Genomic DNA, 19,473 nt, shown 5'->3' on the forward strand with positions numbered 1-19,473 from the left:
GTCTCGCCATGAAGAAACAAATTAGTATAACTCAATGAAATCCAGTCTGATCAGTACCAGACTTTACAGGCATGATGTCAGACCCGCCCTGAACAGATTGATGTGCCCATTGTCGGAAATACGGACAGCGCCACCTAGTGGCAACAGGAAATGTCATGGCTTTAATTTTGTTGTACTGATTTTCACAGGTTGATCGTGGCCACCTCAAAAGCGGTGAATATCACCATCAGTCCCTCGTGATGCTTCAGTGCAAAAATTGTGACTTTAAACTGAACGGCGCATCCTGGTGGCAACGCGGTTCACCATGAACAATGAAGTGGCTTTTGAGGGGCTTGGAAAGTTTAAAAAGTCTTGAAATTTGGGCCACACCTCCAACGTGATGAAGGCTTTGTTGTTATGTGATCATTTTCATTGAATAGCGCAAAATGGCTCTGCAGCGCCCCCTACAAAATTTCAAAACATCAGCCCCTGCTCTGTGTTTTATGTCTGAAACCTGGTAAACTTATACAAGATATCAAGATGTACAAAAAAAGTCTCTTGGAGCAATATCCCAAATCCAACAGGAAGTCAGCCATTTTAAATTTAATGTGTAATTTCGGTGACATTTTCCCCTCTTTTCAGGCACCGTACTTTGACAAACTCCAAGTGATTTCATCATATTGAACCAATCTCCAGTGTGTGGAATCTAAAGACCTTTGTGATGTTAAATTGCGAAGCTTTTTACGTTCAGGGAAACGGGGTGGTCATGGCGGCACGTAGAGTTTCAGTCACTCGCCAAAAAGAAGTAATCTGCTGTCACTCAAAAACACAATGTCCAATCTCTCCCGAAGGTCGCAGGCATGATGAGACTTGAGCTCGGAAATGTTTGCTATGCCACTTGTCAGTATTGGTTAGAGCGCCACCTAGTAGGATGACTATAATAATCATGATTGACCGAGATGAAAAGTAAGCTGGTGGTTAAATGCATGAATTCCATCAATGTGACATCAGATCGGACGTGCTGGTTTTAGGTGTTGGTCGTGGCTCGACGTGCCGCGGTGTGAGGGCCCTCATAATGCTGCTTGCAGCTTTAATTTAATTTTATTTTTTTAAAGATTCAAAGAGTTTTGACTTGTTGGTTTTCGGTCTGATCAGGTGATCATGTGATGGTGAAATATCCAGTCAAAACCACCAAACAGTTAAATTTTCATGCTGTAAACATGTGCTTCACTCATTCTGTGATTTTTTATTTTATTTTATTTATTTTTTAGTAACATCATAAAATCATTAGAAATGTGGAGGACAGCAGTTCTCACTGATTCAGTCTCATTTAAAGTGCATCATAAATCAAACAAATCGACTGTCTCACTGCAGCATTTGTTTCATCTCCGGAAACGTTCGATTGGAGCCTCACAGTTTGGCTCTCGGCGCTTGCTCCAGCAGTGTCCTCATGTCCAGCAGCGCGTCCACCACTGCCTGAGCCAGCTGTGCTGCGGCTGTTTCTTTGCAGCTATTGAAAGCAGACACTGCAAAGTTGATGTGTTCGTTCATGGGGTTGTAGCACACACCGTACCCGTTGGGGACAACAGGGCCAAAGCACATGACGCAGTCGGTCTGGGATGGGACCTTTTTGAAGATATAAGAAGTAGAGGTTAGCTTGCAGGACGTTTAGATGTTTCAACTCATCTGGAGTTTGTGTTGCTCAAGTTACATAAAAAGAATTACATATACATGAAACCGCCAAGGTCGCAGGGTCACATTTTCTACTTGCATGTGTTGCTTCAGAATATTGTTGTATACCTGACTGGTAGACAGTCGATAGTGTAAGGCTTTAGTGTAGGCGGCGTCTTTCAAGACATCAGGGACGGAGAGGTTCTCTTCGATGGCCTGCATCTTCAGACCCAGCAGGTGTCTGTCGATGGCCTGACCACTGATTGCCTATGAAGGAGAGACAGAGCAAAAGCAATGATTTTTTTTTTTTTCCAGTGGATTCACTAAATATTCAGGTCCCTTCACTTTCTGCACCCATACTGTAGATGTGAGGCGAGAGTCACCTCTACTGTCACTGCAGAGATGTGCTCATTGCTGGACCTTTTACAGTCCCAGTGCTGTGAGCACTCACCATGTTAGTGTATGACTTGTGAGCCTTTACAGCCTTCTCCATGAGATCCACTTTCTCAGAGTTCTGTGTAAACAGGAAGAAGATGGAAAAATCAAACTTGCATTAAACTTGACTCACATTCATTTAACGAGTCTAGTTTAATAAAACCTGAATTTAAACAAGCCATTAAATCAAATAAAAACATTCATTCCTGGCCGCTGTATGATCAGTTTGGTGGCCGACCTGTTTGCTGGGATCGTCAAAGGCTCTGACGAAGGCGGCTGAGGCACGTGAAGCTGATCGTATCGTATCAGTACGACCGAGTCTGAACATCCGCAGGGAGGCGCTTTCATATGTGGCACAGCACTGCTGGTACATCCTGCAAGGAGAGAGGAGAGGATATTTTACCTCCAGGAACAAAAATGAGGAATTAAACTGCTCTGATGTTCAGTCACAGCTCCACTTCAGAAGACATAGTTAATTTAATTAAGATTTAAGATTTACAGAAGAATTTATATTTATATTAAATTCATATAAGAACGAAACTAAATAAAGATGACACTTGTAATCCTACCGATTACAGCAGTTTACAGAAGCATCCCAAAATCATCTCTCTGCTGAGAGATGCTTAAGAGGATCTTGCAGAACCTTTTTAAAAAAATAATAATTTTTTTACATAACCTGGGTTTAGCTGCACTGAGATGATAAAGAAGGCTAGAAGACACACAGAGGAATAACAGGGAAAATCTTGTAAATTTTTAAATTAAAAGCCCCTACACAGACAGAGCAATGGCTCATATGATGTCCAACCTAGGGCTGGGTATCGTCACTGATTTCTAGAATCGATTCGTTTCCGATTCACAAGGTCCCGAATCCACAATTCGATTCAATTCAATTTGATTTGAATCTGGGAAATTTTGACAGTCAGAAATATTATAATTCAGATCAGTACATTTACATATTTTTGTATCTATAAAAAGGAAGCTGACACACGCAAGACTTTATCAAAGGTGTGAGCATCACAGCAGATGCCTTTGTGTCAAAGTAGCTGAAGATAAAACACAGAAAAACATGAAGGTGATTTTCCTGACCTGGGAATTTATAAAAATATTCTGCAGTACATCAAAAATGAAAGAAAACCATTAATCAACACATGAACGTTAACTCTGAAGTTACAGCGGTTTTGTTAGAGACACGGCTGCATAATTTTAAAAAGTTTACATTTGTAGTTTGGATCTTCTTTTGCTGCTGGTTCGGTCAATATTGTTTGGAGAGAGATAAAACTAACAGCTTTATGATCAGCGCAAAAAGGGCGTGGACACAAAGCGCCAACAGATCAGAATCAGCAAGCTGTCGGCTTTCAACCCCGACCGTCAGCTGAGAAAGGCGACATCTCACTGATTCTGATCCGTCGGCGGGTCCGCGCTGTGTGTTTAAGTCTTTGTGCAGAATCCGTGTACCCGCTCTCATTTACTGTCTTAGCTGTTTGGTGGTTGTTGAAATTTTGTGATCTTTCACCTGAGATTCTGGCATTTCGGGAAAAATAAATTTATATTAAAAAAATCGATTCAGGATTTTAATGAATCGATTTCACGTTATCCAAGTCAGAATCGATTTTAATCGATAAATCGATTATAAAAACCCACCCCTAGTCCAACCTCTGTGCTACAGTTAGAAAGCCAGGCACTAACACCAACCAGCGCCTCACCTGTAGTAGGCCAGCTGCAGCGCCATCTGGATGAAGGCATCAGGACTCATCTTGTGGGCTTTTGGGAAGTTTTTTCCAAAGTGTCCGAAAACCATCACCCTCATGTCCAGGTCCTGGGCTAGTCTGTAAGGGAAAGATGTCACATTTACACTGACTGTTAACACGTATGCAGTCAGCAAGTTTGGACAACATTGTTGTACCAGAGTATTTAGACTATGATTTTCAGTATCATCATATTAAGATGTTCTTCTTTCCTTTTCATAAGGAGATGATATATTTCCATTTGCCTTGTTGTGTGCTGCACAAAAGCCCCACCAGAGGGCAGTATGTACTTGTAAACAATCTGCTGAGCTCAGCGAGATGTGAAACTGGCCACAAAGCGTATTAAAGCGGCAGTATATTTAGCTTTGTCCTACCGATACAGATAAGCTAGGTCACACAGATTAAGCTTGAAGAAAACTTTGGATAAAGAGGGTAAAGCTTCTAACTGGATTCATTTTTAGTCCCCAAGAAAAAAAACACAAGTTAAGAAAATCAAGAAAAAAAAAAGAAAAGAAAAGAAAAAAATCACAACCCATATGTTAGCTTTTTCATATTCACATGTCAGTACTGAACAAGGTTATCTCTTTATGTTTGTTTTACACACAACTGCTCAAATCTATATCAAATTATACCTGGGTTAACACAAATATTGTCCTGAAAAAATAAAATATTGCCCAAACATGATACTCATCCCAAAAGCTGCCCTCACGTGTTCATGCTGTTCTTGGCCTCCTCGATGTCTTTCTTGATATCCGGCGTGATGTGGAAGTCTAATTTCCGCGGCATGGGTAAAGGCACCATGGGAGACCGCACCATCTCAGGCTTCCTCCTGTAAACACAAAGAGAAAATAAAACATACACAGACTCTGTGTTTACACCAGAAAAAGAAATCTGAATGAGTGGATGAGATGGAAATTGAGCTGCAGAGAGCAACTGAAACAAATGTAGTGCTTTCAAACATGTCCAATCACGCTGTGGTGAACATTCCCATACCAGAGGCTCTAAAGGGTTCCTCTATGAAAATAAACTGAAGATAATCTGTGACCTACTTACGTGTACTCTACAACGTGGTCGATCAGGGCTACGATGGGTGGACCTTCAGCCGGAGCGTGCTCGTAGTTTGCTCCACACGCCCCATCCTCTCCAACAATGAACTGGAAGACAGAAGAAAAAACATTTAAGGAAAACACTGCACGTTTTCTCTATTGCTGAGGGATTTAACGGCCTTATTATATTATTATTACAGTAACCACAGTTCCAGTTTATCAAACATCAAAGCCCACTGAAGAGAGACCAAACCACCAGGGTGAGGAAACCAGGCCTTGCTGCAGGAGACAGGTTCAGAAACATCAAATGTCTTGATGCATGAAAACATGCATCCACTCATGTTTTTCAGCTAAAACTGTCCTGCAGTCTAAGATACAGCCACCTTCCTTCAGTTAAACTTGTTGTTTGTTAAGAGTTTGAGGGATTTAAAGGCTCTTCTGTAATACTGATGTTTCTCTTACAACACTTCAAGCTGAATTTAGGCTGAGTGAGAGAGAAACATCTGCATGTACAGACACCTTGGCGTGCAGGCTGTCTAATGAGGTTGTTGCTGTCTTTTGTGATCACTGTTGTATGCATGTGCAGGTCACCTGCAGCGTCTTGTCGAACCAGCGGTTGCCACTGTTCCACTGGCTGCCTCCTCCGTGCAGCATCTGGATGGCGGCACAGCTGCGGTAAAGCTCATTAGACACCCGAGGCATCGCTCCATCCAGACACAGTGTGAAGATGCTCCTCTGGATAGCCAGCACCGACTCTTTGTTGGTTTTATCTGCACACACAAAACAAAAAGTGACTAAACTGCTCCACAGACTAGCAGCTCTCATAACACAGTCAGCGTCCTGTTGGCTCACCTTTGATGAGGTTGAGGTAGGCTTTGCCCCACGAGTCTCGGTGCTGCGTGGTGAGGATGCCGACAGGCTCCGAGTTGGAGTTTGCTGAGGCACTGCAGATCCTCTCCAGCTGGACGCAGAGCTGATCTGCAGTCAGCGGAGTTCCGTCGCTGTTGTACACGTCCAGCACAAAGAACTGGATCCAAGTGGAAGAAAGAGGTTAAGTCAGAAATCAGTCTGCCAGATGCAGATGCAACAAAAGCTGGTGTCCAGACCTGTGTCTAACACATTCTTTGAATAGTTCCTGATTTAAATTAGGAAGCAAAAGTGCTAGAGTGGTAACTTTGGGGGATTTGTTAATCTTTCTACTAGGGTGACATACAAACATTCATCCATCACAAGTGATTAATATACTAATTTGTTTCTTAAAAACAAGCCCAGTCAAAGTTGTTTTTTTTTTTATGAATCAAAAATGCAAAAGATGAAGGAAATGATCCTGAAACTAGAAGAGCGCTCAGTTCCTCCTTTTATATGAATCACAAAAGGTTTATGTCTGTGGGTATAGATCTGCAAACCTATATAAATATTACTACTTTGGAAGAATGTATTAGGGGGTAATGCTAACTGCAGGCTAATAGCCTGGAACAAACCCTGGAATACTGTATGGCATTAGCTGAATATCGCCCCCTAATGTTGGATGCAGTGAAGAAAAAACCCCCCAAAAAGGTCCCAGTGTTTAAAACTCTCAGCCTTAAAATTAATTACTAACAACAGCAAGCAGTTAGACTCTTAATAAATAGGATGGCTGACTGACTGACTGTGCTTTTCTATTGTTTCTAAAATGCGTAAAGCAGTGCCAGGACTGCTAAAGGCCATGCTCGCTCAGATGTGCCAACTACAAAGCAAGTTTAACATATCCAGGATCGCTTTACTCATCTAGTTTCATTTATTATCACCAGTCAGGATAGGTGATAAAGATAACACATCACTGTTCAATCAAGCTATGAGTGTGTTCACTCAAAATCTTAAAATCTGAAGCAGAGAAAATACATAGCCTATGCATTTTGATATTTCAGCCCCGGTGGTTTTAGATTAGATAAAACTTTATTAATCCCTCAAGTAGGTTCCTCCGGGAAATCCTTCTTTTTTTAAAAGAGCAAGTAAAAATTATATATATATTAAAAAAAAGAAAAAAAGAATTCAAACTAATAACTACAGCGGTCCCCTTGTATAACGCCGTTCACCTTTCGTGTCCTCACTGATTTTTTGTGTGCAATTTTGACTCTGAAGTGTTGCACTGTATGTTTGTAAGTTTTCTCCCCAACAAACGCAACAATGTCGACGAAACATTTTGCACCGTCAAAGGCACCTTTGGTAGCACACAAAAGGCAGAGGAAGATGCTAACCATCGCACAAAAAGTTGGACTTCTGAACATCTGTTATTTCAAACATAGCCTGCCGGCCTGTTTCCGTGGCCAGAACACCACACAGGTTTCACGTGGCTGCTCCGTTCAGACCCATGAAAGTGCCGAGTGTACTCTGGAAAACTCGAGTTTACCGTGTTTGCTGATCTCTAACGTCAGGCTGCAGAAGGCGAGCTGCTTACCTGGAAGTTGTGCACTACGGTGATGTGTTTGGGGGGTCGTGAGCTCTTGGCGTGGTTCACCACCAAGTCTCTCTTCAGACCAGGGATCCGGCATGATGACAGCACCTCGTAGTACTGATTCATGCAGAGAGGCTTCCCTCCCAGGTACTCGACCGGAAGAGTTTCACTGAAAGAAAAATATTCTATCATTTACTGCATGCTTCGGTTTGACTGATTAAAACGTATTCAGGATCATGTTATCTCATTAAAATATAAAATTTCATCCCTGCTGAACATAACTGAATAAAAACCACATTTTAAAATACGTACTCACTTATCAATCATTGTCTTAAAGTCCAAAACGCCTGCTATCAGTTTAGCTGCAAACCTGAAGACAGATAGACAGAGATCAATATAATCTATTGAGTTTCAGTGACAGGAGCCCAGAGATTCACAGGGTATGCCAAAGAAAATGCTGAAAAAACATGAAACTTTGACAAGGGAAAAGAAAAAAGGAAAGGAGTAAAGGAAAGGAAAGATGAAATAAAAAGAAGGAAAAAATAGGGGAAAGGGAGGGAGAGGAAATGAGGAAGTGAGAGTGAGAACAAAAAGGAAATGAAGGATAAAAAAGTAGATGAAAAAGTAGACGAAAGAGTAGAAGAAGAAGAGGAAGATGATGCAAGCTTATGAGTGGGTGGAAGGAAGGAAGGAAGGAAGGAAGGAATGAATGAATGAATGAAGGAAGGAAGGAAGGAAGGAAGGTTCAAAGATCCACATCTTTTATTTACTTCAATGACTGAACTGAATGTGTTTATGATGGACACATGGATTCAGACCTAACCCTAAACACCACATGTTCAGTGGCGTTCACATTTTAGTCTAAAAACATGACATTTAGTCAAAATCTATTTGTTGCATCTTTTTTTTTTCCAAAAAGCCAAAAAAAAAATGGACAAAATTAATTTGGCCCAACCAGATCCTGTAAAAACAAACAATTCAGTCATCATCAGGGAAATCAAGGTGCATGACTTTATACTGCAGGGAAAGAGACACCGAAAACCTGTTTGGGATTCAGAGCAATAAAGAGACTCTGACATTTGGAAGAAGCTGCATGTGATCACCTTATTTGTCCTTTCTTATCACTGAAGTTCATGCGAGGCAAAACCAACCCAGGACTTGAATGGACGACCACAGGCAAACGATAGTCGAGGTAAGCCACCAGAACCCACCACTGTGACAGCTAAAGAGAGACAAACACACAGATAGGCACTGAGTGGATCACACACCAAGAAGAAGGACACAAAATAACTTTGTTATCAGATTTTCCTTTAAAGAAGAAATATTAGATCTTACAGAAAGACCCCTTAGCCTCTCCCTCACCAACAACAAAAACTAAGATGAGGCAGGACGTCTGACATCAACACTGCATAAAAAAGGTTGAGAAGAAACTGCTCTAGACAGTCAGTTTTTTTCTACTCTTAGGTCTGTGTGATGTCATACAGGAATATCATTAATATGGTCAAATCAGGCACAGAAGTCACACCCTCCTGTTCTTTGAGAGGGGTCAGCCAATCAGAAGAAAGTTGGCTGTGAGAAGTGTGAGGAAGTGAAATCTGACTTATTTCACACAGAGGAAGAATTAAAAGCCCAAAGTAAGAAAAAGGGGTATTATTTTGAACTGAAATTCAAACAAAGCTACTCTAGCAGAGTCCACAAATGAGAGTATGGAGGTGGAAATAAGCACCATAAGTCTAGTTTAATATATTTAAAGGACCAGAGTGCCAAAAACAAGGTCCCCTTTTTGAGCTCACCCAGTTCTCAGTTTTGGATGCCCTCTTCTCCAGACCCCTTTGCAGCCTCTCTCCAAGCCCTCCAGCTCGCTGAAACTCCTCCAGCAGCCCTTTGGTGTGCTTCAGCTCGTCTGCCTCCACAATGGGCTCTAGGGCGGCAAGGTATCGCTCACAGGTCTGCTGCAAAGTGGGGACAGGCAGGCATGGCAGCCCCTTCTGGTGGGTGAAGTATCGGCCAGCGGCTCGAGTGGCTGATACCGGTTTGACCAAGAAACTGGTCTTCACAAAACCGCAGGGCTTCATCATCCCCACCTTTAACAGAGAAATAAGAGAAATGACATTAAGACAAAAGGTTTGACTGCCACAGCGGATCATCAGCCACTCCCACAGCACATCTCACCACCTCTCGCTGTCCTCATTCATGTCCTGCACCATCCTCCCATACTTCCCTGCCACTCCTGACTTCCTCATGCACTATAACATTTCCTCTCTTGGCACCCTATCATATGCTTTCTCTATAGCCACTTCTCCATAAACACTGTCAAAGCAAACCTCACATCTACAGTGCTCTTTTCTTGGCATGAAGTCACCCTCCTGCTTGCTGATCCTCAACTCTCTCCTTAACCCAGCTTCAACAACCTTTTCCCATAACTTCATGGTATGGATCACCAGCTTTATACCTCTGTAGTTATTACAGCTTTGCATATTAGTTTCATGGGGAAAACTAACATCACAGGATAATGAGCAGAGGGTCAACAGCAAACCTACAAAACCAGATTATGATTCAACCAAAGAGTATTTAATGTGTTTAAAAGGTGTGCACACATGCTAATCTCATCGGTTTATTGTATTTATGTTGTAGCATCTGCTTTTAATCCAACTTACACAGGCTTGGACTACATTAAAGGTATCTTTAAAGCTGCAGTCACGCTGGTGTTCCACTGTCTTTGAGCTAAATTCACCTTTCACCCACTTCTGTAATTGCCGGTGCGTTAAATATTAGCCACAGCTAACAGCTAACAAACAGAATTTTCCGCCTAGTAGCAGCAGCGAGCTAATTAACTTACTCTAGCTCAGAAAAAAATCGAGTCTCGGGTGAATTAATTAACGTGGATGTCATTAATTCTGTCAGAGTGTGAAAGCTGAACTCGGGGGGTGGGGGACACACAAACAAACCAACAGTCAGTCCGCTAAAGCTGCCGTTACTCACCACAGATCTGCTGCAAATGCCCCACATTCTGCAGTCGGAGGTAGAAACGCCCACAAAAACACAGAGAGCAGTCCAATGAAGCACAGAGTCCGGCCACCACGATCTTACACAGCTTTATTTTTTTTTATCCGTCAGGCGGGCGGTGCTGTAGCCTGACTGCACAGCCTCTCTGCAGCTGCTCAGTGCTTTATCTGCTAAAGTTACTCAGCTGGAAAAGAGCCGGGGTGGCCGGCTGCCCCAGATGCAATAAATAAGTGGCAGAGTAGCAGTTATGCGCACTTATAAGTACAAATTCGATGTAACCTCTTAGTTTCTCGTTTTACCTCCACTATACGAAAGCATTAAATGTACTTTAAGATAAAAGTTTGATTTTCAACAATTTGAGAAATCTTGGGGTGCCACTCAGTATGCGAACATGTGGGGGCAGTACTGAGCCATGAGTAATGAGTCTGCCGGGAAAACACACCACGAAGAAGACTGTCAGGCTCGCCATGGCGGAAACAGAGCAGCAGTCAGGTAAAGCTCGGCTTGATGCTCGTGCTCGGCGTTAGCAGTGTGTCGTGTGATGTTTATTTGACGCTTTCAAGGCAGTGACCTTTAGAAACGAGGCTTTAGGGTTTGATTTAAGGACTGTTAGATGAACCTGGAAGCCAAGAGTTGTCCACACTCACTGACTGCAGGTTCTCCACCTGGGCTGGTTGTATTTGAACTCTGTGGCGCAAATACGGTGATGTTAGCAGACTTTAGCACAGTCTGACAGAGACACAGTCTCCTTACCTGGCTGTGTGTGAGGTGTCAGCTTGCACACAGTGAGTAAAAAGTACTCAGTACTTTCTGGCTGCTAACCGGAGTCAGCACATTGATTAGTGTCGTCTTTAAAGGGGACCTCGATTCCTGTGCTTGAATAAAGTTGTTGAAAACACACTGGAAAGATTATTAAATTACTTTACTAATACTAGGTATTGAATGTCGGTGAACAGGCATATCCTTTCAAGCAGAGAAAAAGGTCTGCAGATGCAGTGTTTGCTTTCAGAGTATTGATGGAGAAGGTCAGAAGGAGCTTCACTGTGTCTTTGGATTTAGAGAAAGCTTATGATAATAGGGCGCTAAGAGAAGAACCGTGGTACTTCTGGGTTGAAGGTGGGTTTACATCAGCGGTCGTCTTTGAGCTTATTTGCAATTCAATTTTATTTATATAGCACCAAATCACAACAAAAGTCGCCTCAAGGCGCTTCATAGATACAGAGAAAAACCCAACAATCATATGACCCCCTATGAGCAAGCACTTTGGCGACAGTGGGAAGGAAAAACTCCCTTTTAACAGGAAGAAACCTCCGGCAGAACCAGGCTTAGGGAGGGGCGGCCATCTGCTGCGACCGGTTGGGGTGAGAGAAGGAAGACAGGATAAAAGACATGCTGTGGAAGAGAGACAGAGGTTAAGAACAGATATGATTCAATGCAGAGAGGTCTATCAACACGTAGTGAGTGAGAAAGGTGACTGGAAAGGAAAAACTCAATGCATCATGGGAATCCCTGGCAGCCTACGTCTATTGCAGCATAACTAAGGGAGGATTCAGGGTCACCTGGTCCAGCCCTAACTATATGCTTTAGCAAAAAGGAAAGTTTTAAGCCTAATCTTAAAAGTAGAGATAGTGTCTGTCTCCCGAATCCAAACTGGAAGCTGGTTCCACAGAAGAGGGGCCTGAAAACTGAAGGCTCTGCCTCCCATTCTACTTTTAAATACTCTAGGAACAACAAGTAGGCCTGCAGTGCGAGAGCCAAGTGCTCTAATAGGGTGATACGGTACTACAAGATCATTGAGATAAGATGGGGTCTGATTATTTAAGACCTGATGTTGATGCACAGGTCTCTGTGGACTATAATGTTTACAGGTGCAGGAGGGTCTGGAGAGAAGAGGAAGAATACATGTGTGCGAATAGGAGGGGCAGGTGTAACGATGATGCTGCAAGGAATAAAAGTAGTGAAGATGGATGAGTTTAAATACCTGGTTGTCAACCATACAAAGCACCAGACAACACTGAAGAGAGGTTGGAGACTGGTGTCGGAGATTTGTGATAGAAGGGTAGCAAAAAGAGTGAAAGTAAATATTAACAAGATAGTAGTAAGACCTGCTGTGATGTATGGTTAGGAGATGGTGACGATGACAAAAAAGAACAGGAGGCTGAGGTAGAGGTGGCAGAGATGAAGATGTTCAGATTTTGATTGGGGTTGACCAGAATGAACAGGTTCAGAAAGGAGAACATCAGAGGGACCGATCAGGTTTAACGTGTGGGAGACAAAGGATGTTAAACATGGAAGGAAAAGAAGCAGACCACAGAGAAGATTCGTGGATCAAACGAAGGAGGACGTGCAGAGGGTTGGTGTGACAGACGAGGATTCGATGGAGGCAGATGATCAGCTGTGGCAATCCCTAAAGGGAGCAGCTGAAAGAGCATTAACCATAGACTGTATATAAAAGATTAATGTAACTGTGATGTCACCCACTAGTTCAAAAATCTGTTTTTGATGCTTTGAGTTTAACTTTTTGGCTGTCACCAAACATAAGTGAGAAAGCGATTGATTTTTGACTCTAAATGGCGATAACATTTACTAAATAAACTTCATGTTTGTTTTGGTAACTGAGTCCATAACATCATCGGGAAAGTGTTTACTCAGATCATAAATCAAGACTGAAGTAGGCTTATTTTCTCATAAACGGCTATACAGTCTAATCTTTGCAACCTGGAGCCACCCCCTGCTGGACATTACAGAGAGTGCAGGTTTACATCTCAGACTGTATAGAAAAGATGGAAACACCCACTGGTTTTTGACTCAGCCTCATTGTTATTCGCCCCCATTTTAGGTTTTTGAGGCCAACGTGACCATATTAGGACAAGAGGGTGAAATTAGATGTTGACTCTAGGGGACTGGCTTGCTTATGGAGCCTCTAGTGGACATTAGAGGAACTGTAGCTTTTGGTGCATCACTTATCAGCTCGAGTGGTTGAAGTTTAGTTAAGAGCAGTGTGCAGCCGGAGCTTTTGGCTCATGGGGATTACTTATTTATGCACTGATGTCATGAAAATTCTCTGTTCTGAATTATTTTTTAGGATCCACTCCTGAAGATGAAGCCCCCGAGGAGGGGGCCAGCTTCACCTTTATGGTGCCCAAGAAAGAAATCAGCATGGTGCCTGACATGGGAAAGTGGAAGCGCTCTCAGGTTGGTTCCTCCCTGTGGGCGTGTGCACGCGTCTTCTTCGAGAGTTGTCTGTCATATTGAACGTGATATAACCATCGACTATGAAGGAAAAGTGTGGCTGTGAGTCGTTTCTGGAGGCTTTCGGCTGTCACATGGTGAAATTGGTGACAAAGATGGTGCTGTAGAGGGCACTCCACCAGAAACCGCCTTCTGATTGTTTTGGATGCTACCAGGTTGCCTCTGTTGCCTGTAATTTGTGAGGAAGATGTCATCTGCAACAAACTTGTTAGCAAGTATTCAGTGATTTTCCAGTTTTGGTCGCCTCCTTGGTTACTTTGCCAGCACTGAGGGCGCAAGCACTCGCCACTCAGACAAAATCTTCACATGAGTTCTGATATAGGAGGAGAAGATCTCAAAATTGGAAGCAAAGGATTTTTCCCAGAGTGTTTGAAGAGAAGTCCTCCTCATGAAAAATATCGGCAGCTGTGGCAATCTGCTAGCAACCAGATCCATCACCAGGTGGTTTCCCTAATAAAATTGTTTTTTTCCCCAATGACATGGTTGCTGGTGGGGGGCCCTACTGACTGACTTTAGTAATCAATTCTCCAAACTTCAGCAAACACTCAATAAACCTGTTAGAGGATACTAATTTTTCGTTGCCACCAGTGGTTACCAGTAGAGCAGGGCGATATGACCAAAAATATTTATCACGATATACATTTGAAAATTTGTGATAACGATATAACTGACGATATAATTGACACTAGACAAAATACTTTACAACTCCACAACTTTATTAGTGCAAAAACCCCATCAATGTATTTTCACTTAAACAAGCTGCTGTTTTTTTTTTTTTATGTGGATTAAAGTTGTGCAAATTCCTTGCTGACAGTTTAACCAAAAGGTTGCGTATGGGAAAGGAATTACTGCTGTACCATGTGTGAAACAAAAAATAAATAAATAAATAAATAAAAGGCATTTCCAGTGGAAACTGGCCGACATATCCTCAGCATAACCTTGTATACTATCCACAAAACTTAAAAAGAGGTTATACACACACAATACGGTAATATTATGTTGAAGCACTGTACGTATCACTCCGCGAGGCTCCTGCCTACGATAGCCGTACTGCTCCGACAATCCATCAAGCGGTGCGTGTTTGTAGCTTAGCAAAGTCGTACTAAAACATTTGACAGATTTTCGAGCGCCGTGTACATAAAACCGTTTCGAGGTCAGTAAACAAAACCAGAATTCATACATAAGGCACACGGGATTATAAGGGGACCTGTTGATTTTCAGAAAAATCAAAGGATTGATTTTAAGTGTGCCGTATTTTCCAAACAACACGGTAATAACGACGGCCCGCTAGCATGCTCTACCAAAAATAGTGCTTTGTTGCGTATCTGACGGGCGAAAGCTAAACCAGTTCCACACCACTGAAGTTGGAGCATTTTTACAAACTAATTCTGGTTCATCTGTTTCATTCAATGATCCGCTTTCGCTCTTCTCATTCTGCATCGCAGCCATACGCGTATGTAAACAAAGGCACTGCGCATGCGCGTTTTACCCATATTCTATCGCGATATTTCATTTTCCTATCGTTGCCCAAAATTACACCGGTATTACCGTGAACGGTATGATATAGCCCAGCCCTAGTTGCCAGATGGTTGCAGACTGTTCTCTAGGCTTGTGTGACTGACCTTACGTAGTCACCTTGTTTGTCACATTGCCAAAATGGAGGACAAGTTAACATCAAATGTTTAGCAGTCACATGTATGCCATACTGCTGGAACACTGGTCTGATGTGTGTTTTTAACTTGCCTCTCTGCTTTCAGGCCTACGCTGACTACATAGGTTTTATTCTGACGCTGAACGAAGGTGTGAAGGGAAAGAAGCTCACATGTGAATATAAAGTGTCTGAGGTACGTGATCTGCTGGTTTTTGTACACTAAACCAGCAGATCTGCTGCGTAGCAAGAGAAACGCAGCAGAGCATCAGCTGTCATTTAACGCCTGTCAGGTTAAACTTTGTCTGTAGAGAATATTTGGTGCATTTTAAAGTGCCAAGCTGATAGTTTGGTGATGTTAACCAGAAAATGTGGCCTCGTGCATGTGTCACATATAACCACACTACAAGTAAGAGCAACAAAAATGAAGAAAGCATTGAAATAAAGAATTTCGATTTTAGAGAAACCAACAGGCTTGAGCTGGTTTGTTATCTACCCCGACTCACGATGGTCCTGCTGCAGTCACTGCCTTGTTACTTTTCCCAGACGGTGGAGAAGCTCATGGATCTTCTGGGAACTCTGGACCGATGGATAAATGAGACGCCTCCCGTCGACCAGCCGTCACGCTTCGGAAATAAGGCGTACAGAACCTGGTTCGCCAAACTAGATCAGGTCGGTACGCTCACACATGTTCTAACACACATCCATGCACATGGGCTGTGGCTAGCAGTTAATTTATTTGTATGTTTTGTTTGTAGGAAGCAGAGGCACTGGTGTCGGTGGTCCTCCCTGCTGATAAACGTGCAGCAGCTCCGGAGATTGCTGTCTATCTCAAAGAGTCTGTGGGAAACTCCACCAGGATAGACTACGGCACAGGTAACAGTGCTCTATGTCACTCCAGTTATCAGTTAGCTTTGATTGGTTATGTTGCTACCGGATCTTTATTTCCTCCACAAATCAAAAAAAAGTTGTTGCTCCACCTGAACTTGTTGCAGCTGTTGTTGTTGTTCTTTAGTAGTTTTGCATCGTCTCATCAGTGCTGGCCCAAAGCATTGCTCTGGTCTACAGCAGCAGTAAAACTCAGACCTGGTGCTGTAGTCAGATGCCGAAAAGTGATCTCAGCGGTGCGTTTGAGTGCAGCTCACACACTTTGCAGACTAATCCTGCAGCTGTTTAATGTTCGTTTGTCTCTTCAGGTCATGAAGCAGCTTTCGCAGCGTTCCTCTGCTGTCTCTGTAAGGTTGGAGCGCTCAGGGTGGATGATCAGCTCGCTATCGTCTTTAAGGTGTTCAACAGGTGAGCTGTCACACTAAACTGCAGTATGCTGTTAATGCAATGGTAAATGTTCAGGTTTAAAAATCTGATTTTGTTACAAACTTTAATTTACCAAAAAGCACTGCTCCCTGTTTATTAGTGGTGCAACGGATCACGGTTGATCCATAATCCAAACCGATCCCACGTGATCCGAAGATTTGAAAAAGAAGAAAAAAAAGTATGCGTATGGTGCGCGTGGTGGGTCGGTATGTATTATTGTAGGGTCTACCTTACAATATAAAGCACCTTGAGGCGACTGTTGTTGTGATTTGGCGCTTTATAAATAAAATTGAATTGAATTGAGTGGTAGATACAAAGACTGTACTGCCCTATATTGTATCATTTTTAATTTTTTTTAATAATTGCGTGGAATGAGTCTTGAGTTGAATGTTTTTAACAGGAAAAAAAATACTTCAATAAGTCAATGTTAAATTTGTCTTTTTTCTTTTTTTGCTGATCCGAAATTGATCCGATCCGAACCGTGAGATTTTTGATCCGTTGCACCACTGTTTATTATACTCCCCACGCACTTCTCTTCTTTTTTTTAAACTCTCCCTGCTTTTATTACACTCTCCATAGTTTTTGCTCTCTTTCTCTTTCTAATAACATTATTTCTGACGTTATTACAGACCTGTGCCAGAATGAAACAGTCGCTGCTGAGACTGATCCCTACTACATGCACGTGAACATTGTCCTGATTGTGTTTTCAGGTATCTCGAAGTGATGCGGAAACTGCAGAAGACCTACAGAATGGAGCCGGCTGGGAGTCAGGGTGTCTGGGGGCTGGATGACTTCCAGTTTCTCCCCTTCATCTGGGGCAGCTCCCAGTTTATAGGTAAGAGCCATCAGGTGTTTTTGTGGAGGGAAGCACATGAGATTTCCTCTACATCTTTAGACCAGTCTGCTTGTTAAGTCTAAACTGAGCACTCCTTCATTTCCTCCATTTCCAAAAAAAAAAAAAATCCTTTAAAGTAATCAATTTGTTCAGCTCATTCATGATTATTTACAAGCTGAGATAGAAGTGAGAAGAAATTTTTCATCTAAGGATGACATAACTGGTGGCTTCGAGGGAAGAAGCTACCTGATCCATGTACCTTATTCCAGGAAAGGTGTCTTTTCTCCTGTGGAACTTAACATATGATGCAAACCTCAAAGATTATAACTTATTGGCCACCACTAGAGGGAACTGTGAGGTGCCTCATAGATGCTCTAGATTAGGACAAACTGCAGTGTCAGTAAAAGGAAATAAATACTCAAACAGTTTTCCAGTGGCAATAAAGGAGCAGTCTACTATTCCCACATTTAAGACTCAGCTGAAACCTTGTACCTTTGACCATCTTACTTCTATCTGATGGTTTTTTGTCTTATTTGATTGGTGTAATGTTTTTATGTGAGATGACAGATGTAAATTAGCAGTTTTAGTTTATGTCAATTAGATAAAGAGAAAAGAAAATAATCCTCAATTTTGGTGTCAGACAGTGTCTCATTGAGGTTGGCTGAGTGGGCAGCTGTTGTCAGAAGGTCTTTGTATTTTCATTCGTTTTTATTTGCTTTATGTGGGTTTGCTCATTTCTGTTCACTTTTAGCATAAAAGTATTATGTTTTAGTGTCATTTTTAAGTTTCATGGATAGTTTTGCTTGTTATGGTGACGATGGCAGTATTTGTCAGATTGTAAGATTTAAGAAGTTCAGGACAACACAGTATGAGTAAATTTCTCAAACCTAAGCTGAACTATACATATAGGTGTGTGTGTATAACACACACACACACACACACACACACACACACACACACACACTTATTTGTTTATTTATTTTTATTTTCTACATTTTGAAAATGTGAAGGCTTTTTAAGTTTGCATACATGTCGTGCAGTGACTGTCCCTGTACACTAGGGGTCCTCAGTCCATTATCGATCAGAGGCAGACATACCAGCCTAACTGCAGCTGCTAACAGTAAACATATTATATCTGGGTCAGTGCGTGAAAAATCAGTGACTCCCACATGAATCAGCTGATTTTTTTCATGTACAGTAACTTTATTTAATGAGGCAGTTTTACCCTCATACTTTAAATATTCTCACAGTTACATGCCTTCAAAGTGTACATATGCAAGTTGAAATTTGGTACTTTTAAATTATTTTACCACGACTGTGCTCTCATAACTTAACTCGTAACCCCCAACTACATTAAACTTTAAGAAAAAACAAAAAAAACACAAAAAAAACACCACTCATAACCCAGTTTAAAAATAATGCAAACACTTGCAAGACTTGCATTATTTACTTCAACGTGTGAAGGTTGAAGCTCACTTTAATATCAAAGCCTGATTCTATAAACGCAGGCAATGATTTTAAGTGTAAATAAAAATCGTATAAACCCCTATTTTATTCAAATTAGAACACAGAAACCACTTCAGGTGTTTGAGAAAACTGACATTTTTAAGAAAAATAGGAGCTTATTTGGAATTTGATTTTAGCAACATGGCTCAAAGGTTTATCAGAAGCAAAGGTGGGCAGAAGATGATGCAAAACACTGCATCTACTAACTGAAACAGATTTTAAAAAAAATGTTCCTCTCGCTCTGTTCAAAAGCCTGCACCTCTGATGGTATGTGGGTTCATCATCAGTGGAAAGGCACCATCAGTGCTGAAAGGTATATACAAGCTTTAGAGCATCATATGCACCGTCCAGACATCTTTTTCAGGAAGGGCCTTCCATATTTCAGCAGGACGCTACTAAACTTTTCCAGCTCCATATTTTTGTACTTGGACTCTTTTATAGTAGCTTTGCATGATCATCAGTTTAAAATAATCCTTCTTTATCTTATCCTGGACCTTGAAGCAGCCCTTCAAGTCACCCTTTGTCTGTATAACAAATTGGTACCTCCTCCTAGATTAAGCCCACCTTTATTCTGATTGGCTGTCCCTCGTAAACATAAGTGG

At 41.9% G+C, this 19,473-nt stretch overlaps 2 protein-coding genes across 3 annotated transcripts in view; one reads left to right on the plus strand and one right to left on the minus strand.

Moving 5' to 3' along the window:
* Positions 1 to 1,218: 1,218 nt before the first annotated feature.
* crata (carnitine O-acetyltransferase a) lies at positions 1,219 to 10,494 on the minus strand. Its single transcript, XM_026174564.2, has 14 exons — positions 10,293 to 10,494; positions 9,104 to 9,394; positions 8,414 to 8,532; positions 7,627 to 7,680; positions 7,314 to 7,479; positions 5,729 to 5,903; positions 5,468 to 5,646; positions 4,884 to 4,984; positions 4,540 to 4,659; positions 3,789 to 3,911; positions 2,324 to 2,459; positions 2,102 to 2,164; positions 1,780 to 1,917; positions 1,219 to 1,605 (listed from the first exon to the last, which is right to left on the minus strand). The coding sequence occupies exons 1-14, from the start codon at positions 10,317 to 10,319 to the stop codon at positions 1,390 to 1,392; spliced, it is 1,908 nt and encodes a 635-aa protein (XP_026030349.2). The 5' UTR covers positions 10,320 to 10,494; the 3' UTR covers positions 1,219 to 1,389.
* A 159-nt stretch (positions 10,495 to 10,653) lies between these two features.
* ptpa (protein phosphatase 2 phosphatase activator) overlaps positions 10,654 to 19,473 on the plus strand; it is a 30,076-nt gene continuing 21,256 nt past the window's right edge. Inside the window, exons 1-7 of one of the 2 annotated variants that reach the window (XM_026174566.2) lie at positions 10,654 to 10,808; positions 13,402 to 13,511; positions 15,326 to 15,412; positions 15,763 to 15,888; positions 15,975 to 16,092; positions 16,413 to 16,512; positions 17,241 to 17,365. In XM_026174566.2, the coding sequence (XP_026030351.1) occupies positions 10,736 to 10,808; positions 13,402 to 13,511; positions 15,326 to 15,412; positions 15,763 to 15,888; positions 15,975 to 16,092; positions 16,413 to 16,512; positions 17,241 to 17,365 (739 nt within the window). In that variant the 5' untranslated portion in view covers positions 10,654 to 10,735. Of the gene's footprint in view, positions 10,809 to 11,005; positions 11,433 to 13,401; positions 13,512 to 15,325; positions 15,413 to 15,762; positions 15,889 to 15,974; positions 16,093 to 16,412; positions 16,513 to 17,240; positions 17,366 to 19,473 lie in introns of those variants that run through there. The other variant, XM_026174565.2, reaches the window with a different exon arrangement.

The sequence above is a fragment of the Astatotilapia calliptera genome, chromosome 7, assembly GCF_964374335.1.
Source record: "Astatotilapia calliptera chromosome 7, fAstCal68.1, whole genome shotgun sequence".
In the NCBI taxonomy this organism is placed as follows: Eukaryota; Metazoa; Chordata; class Actinopteri; order Cichliformes; family Cichlidae; genus Astatotilapia; species Astatotilapia calliptera.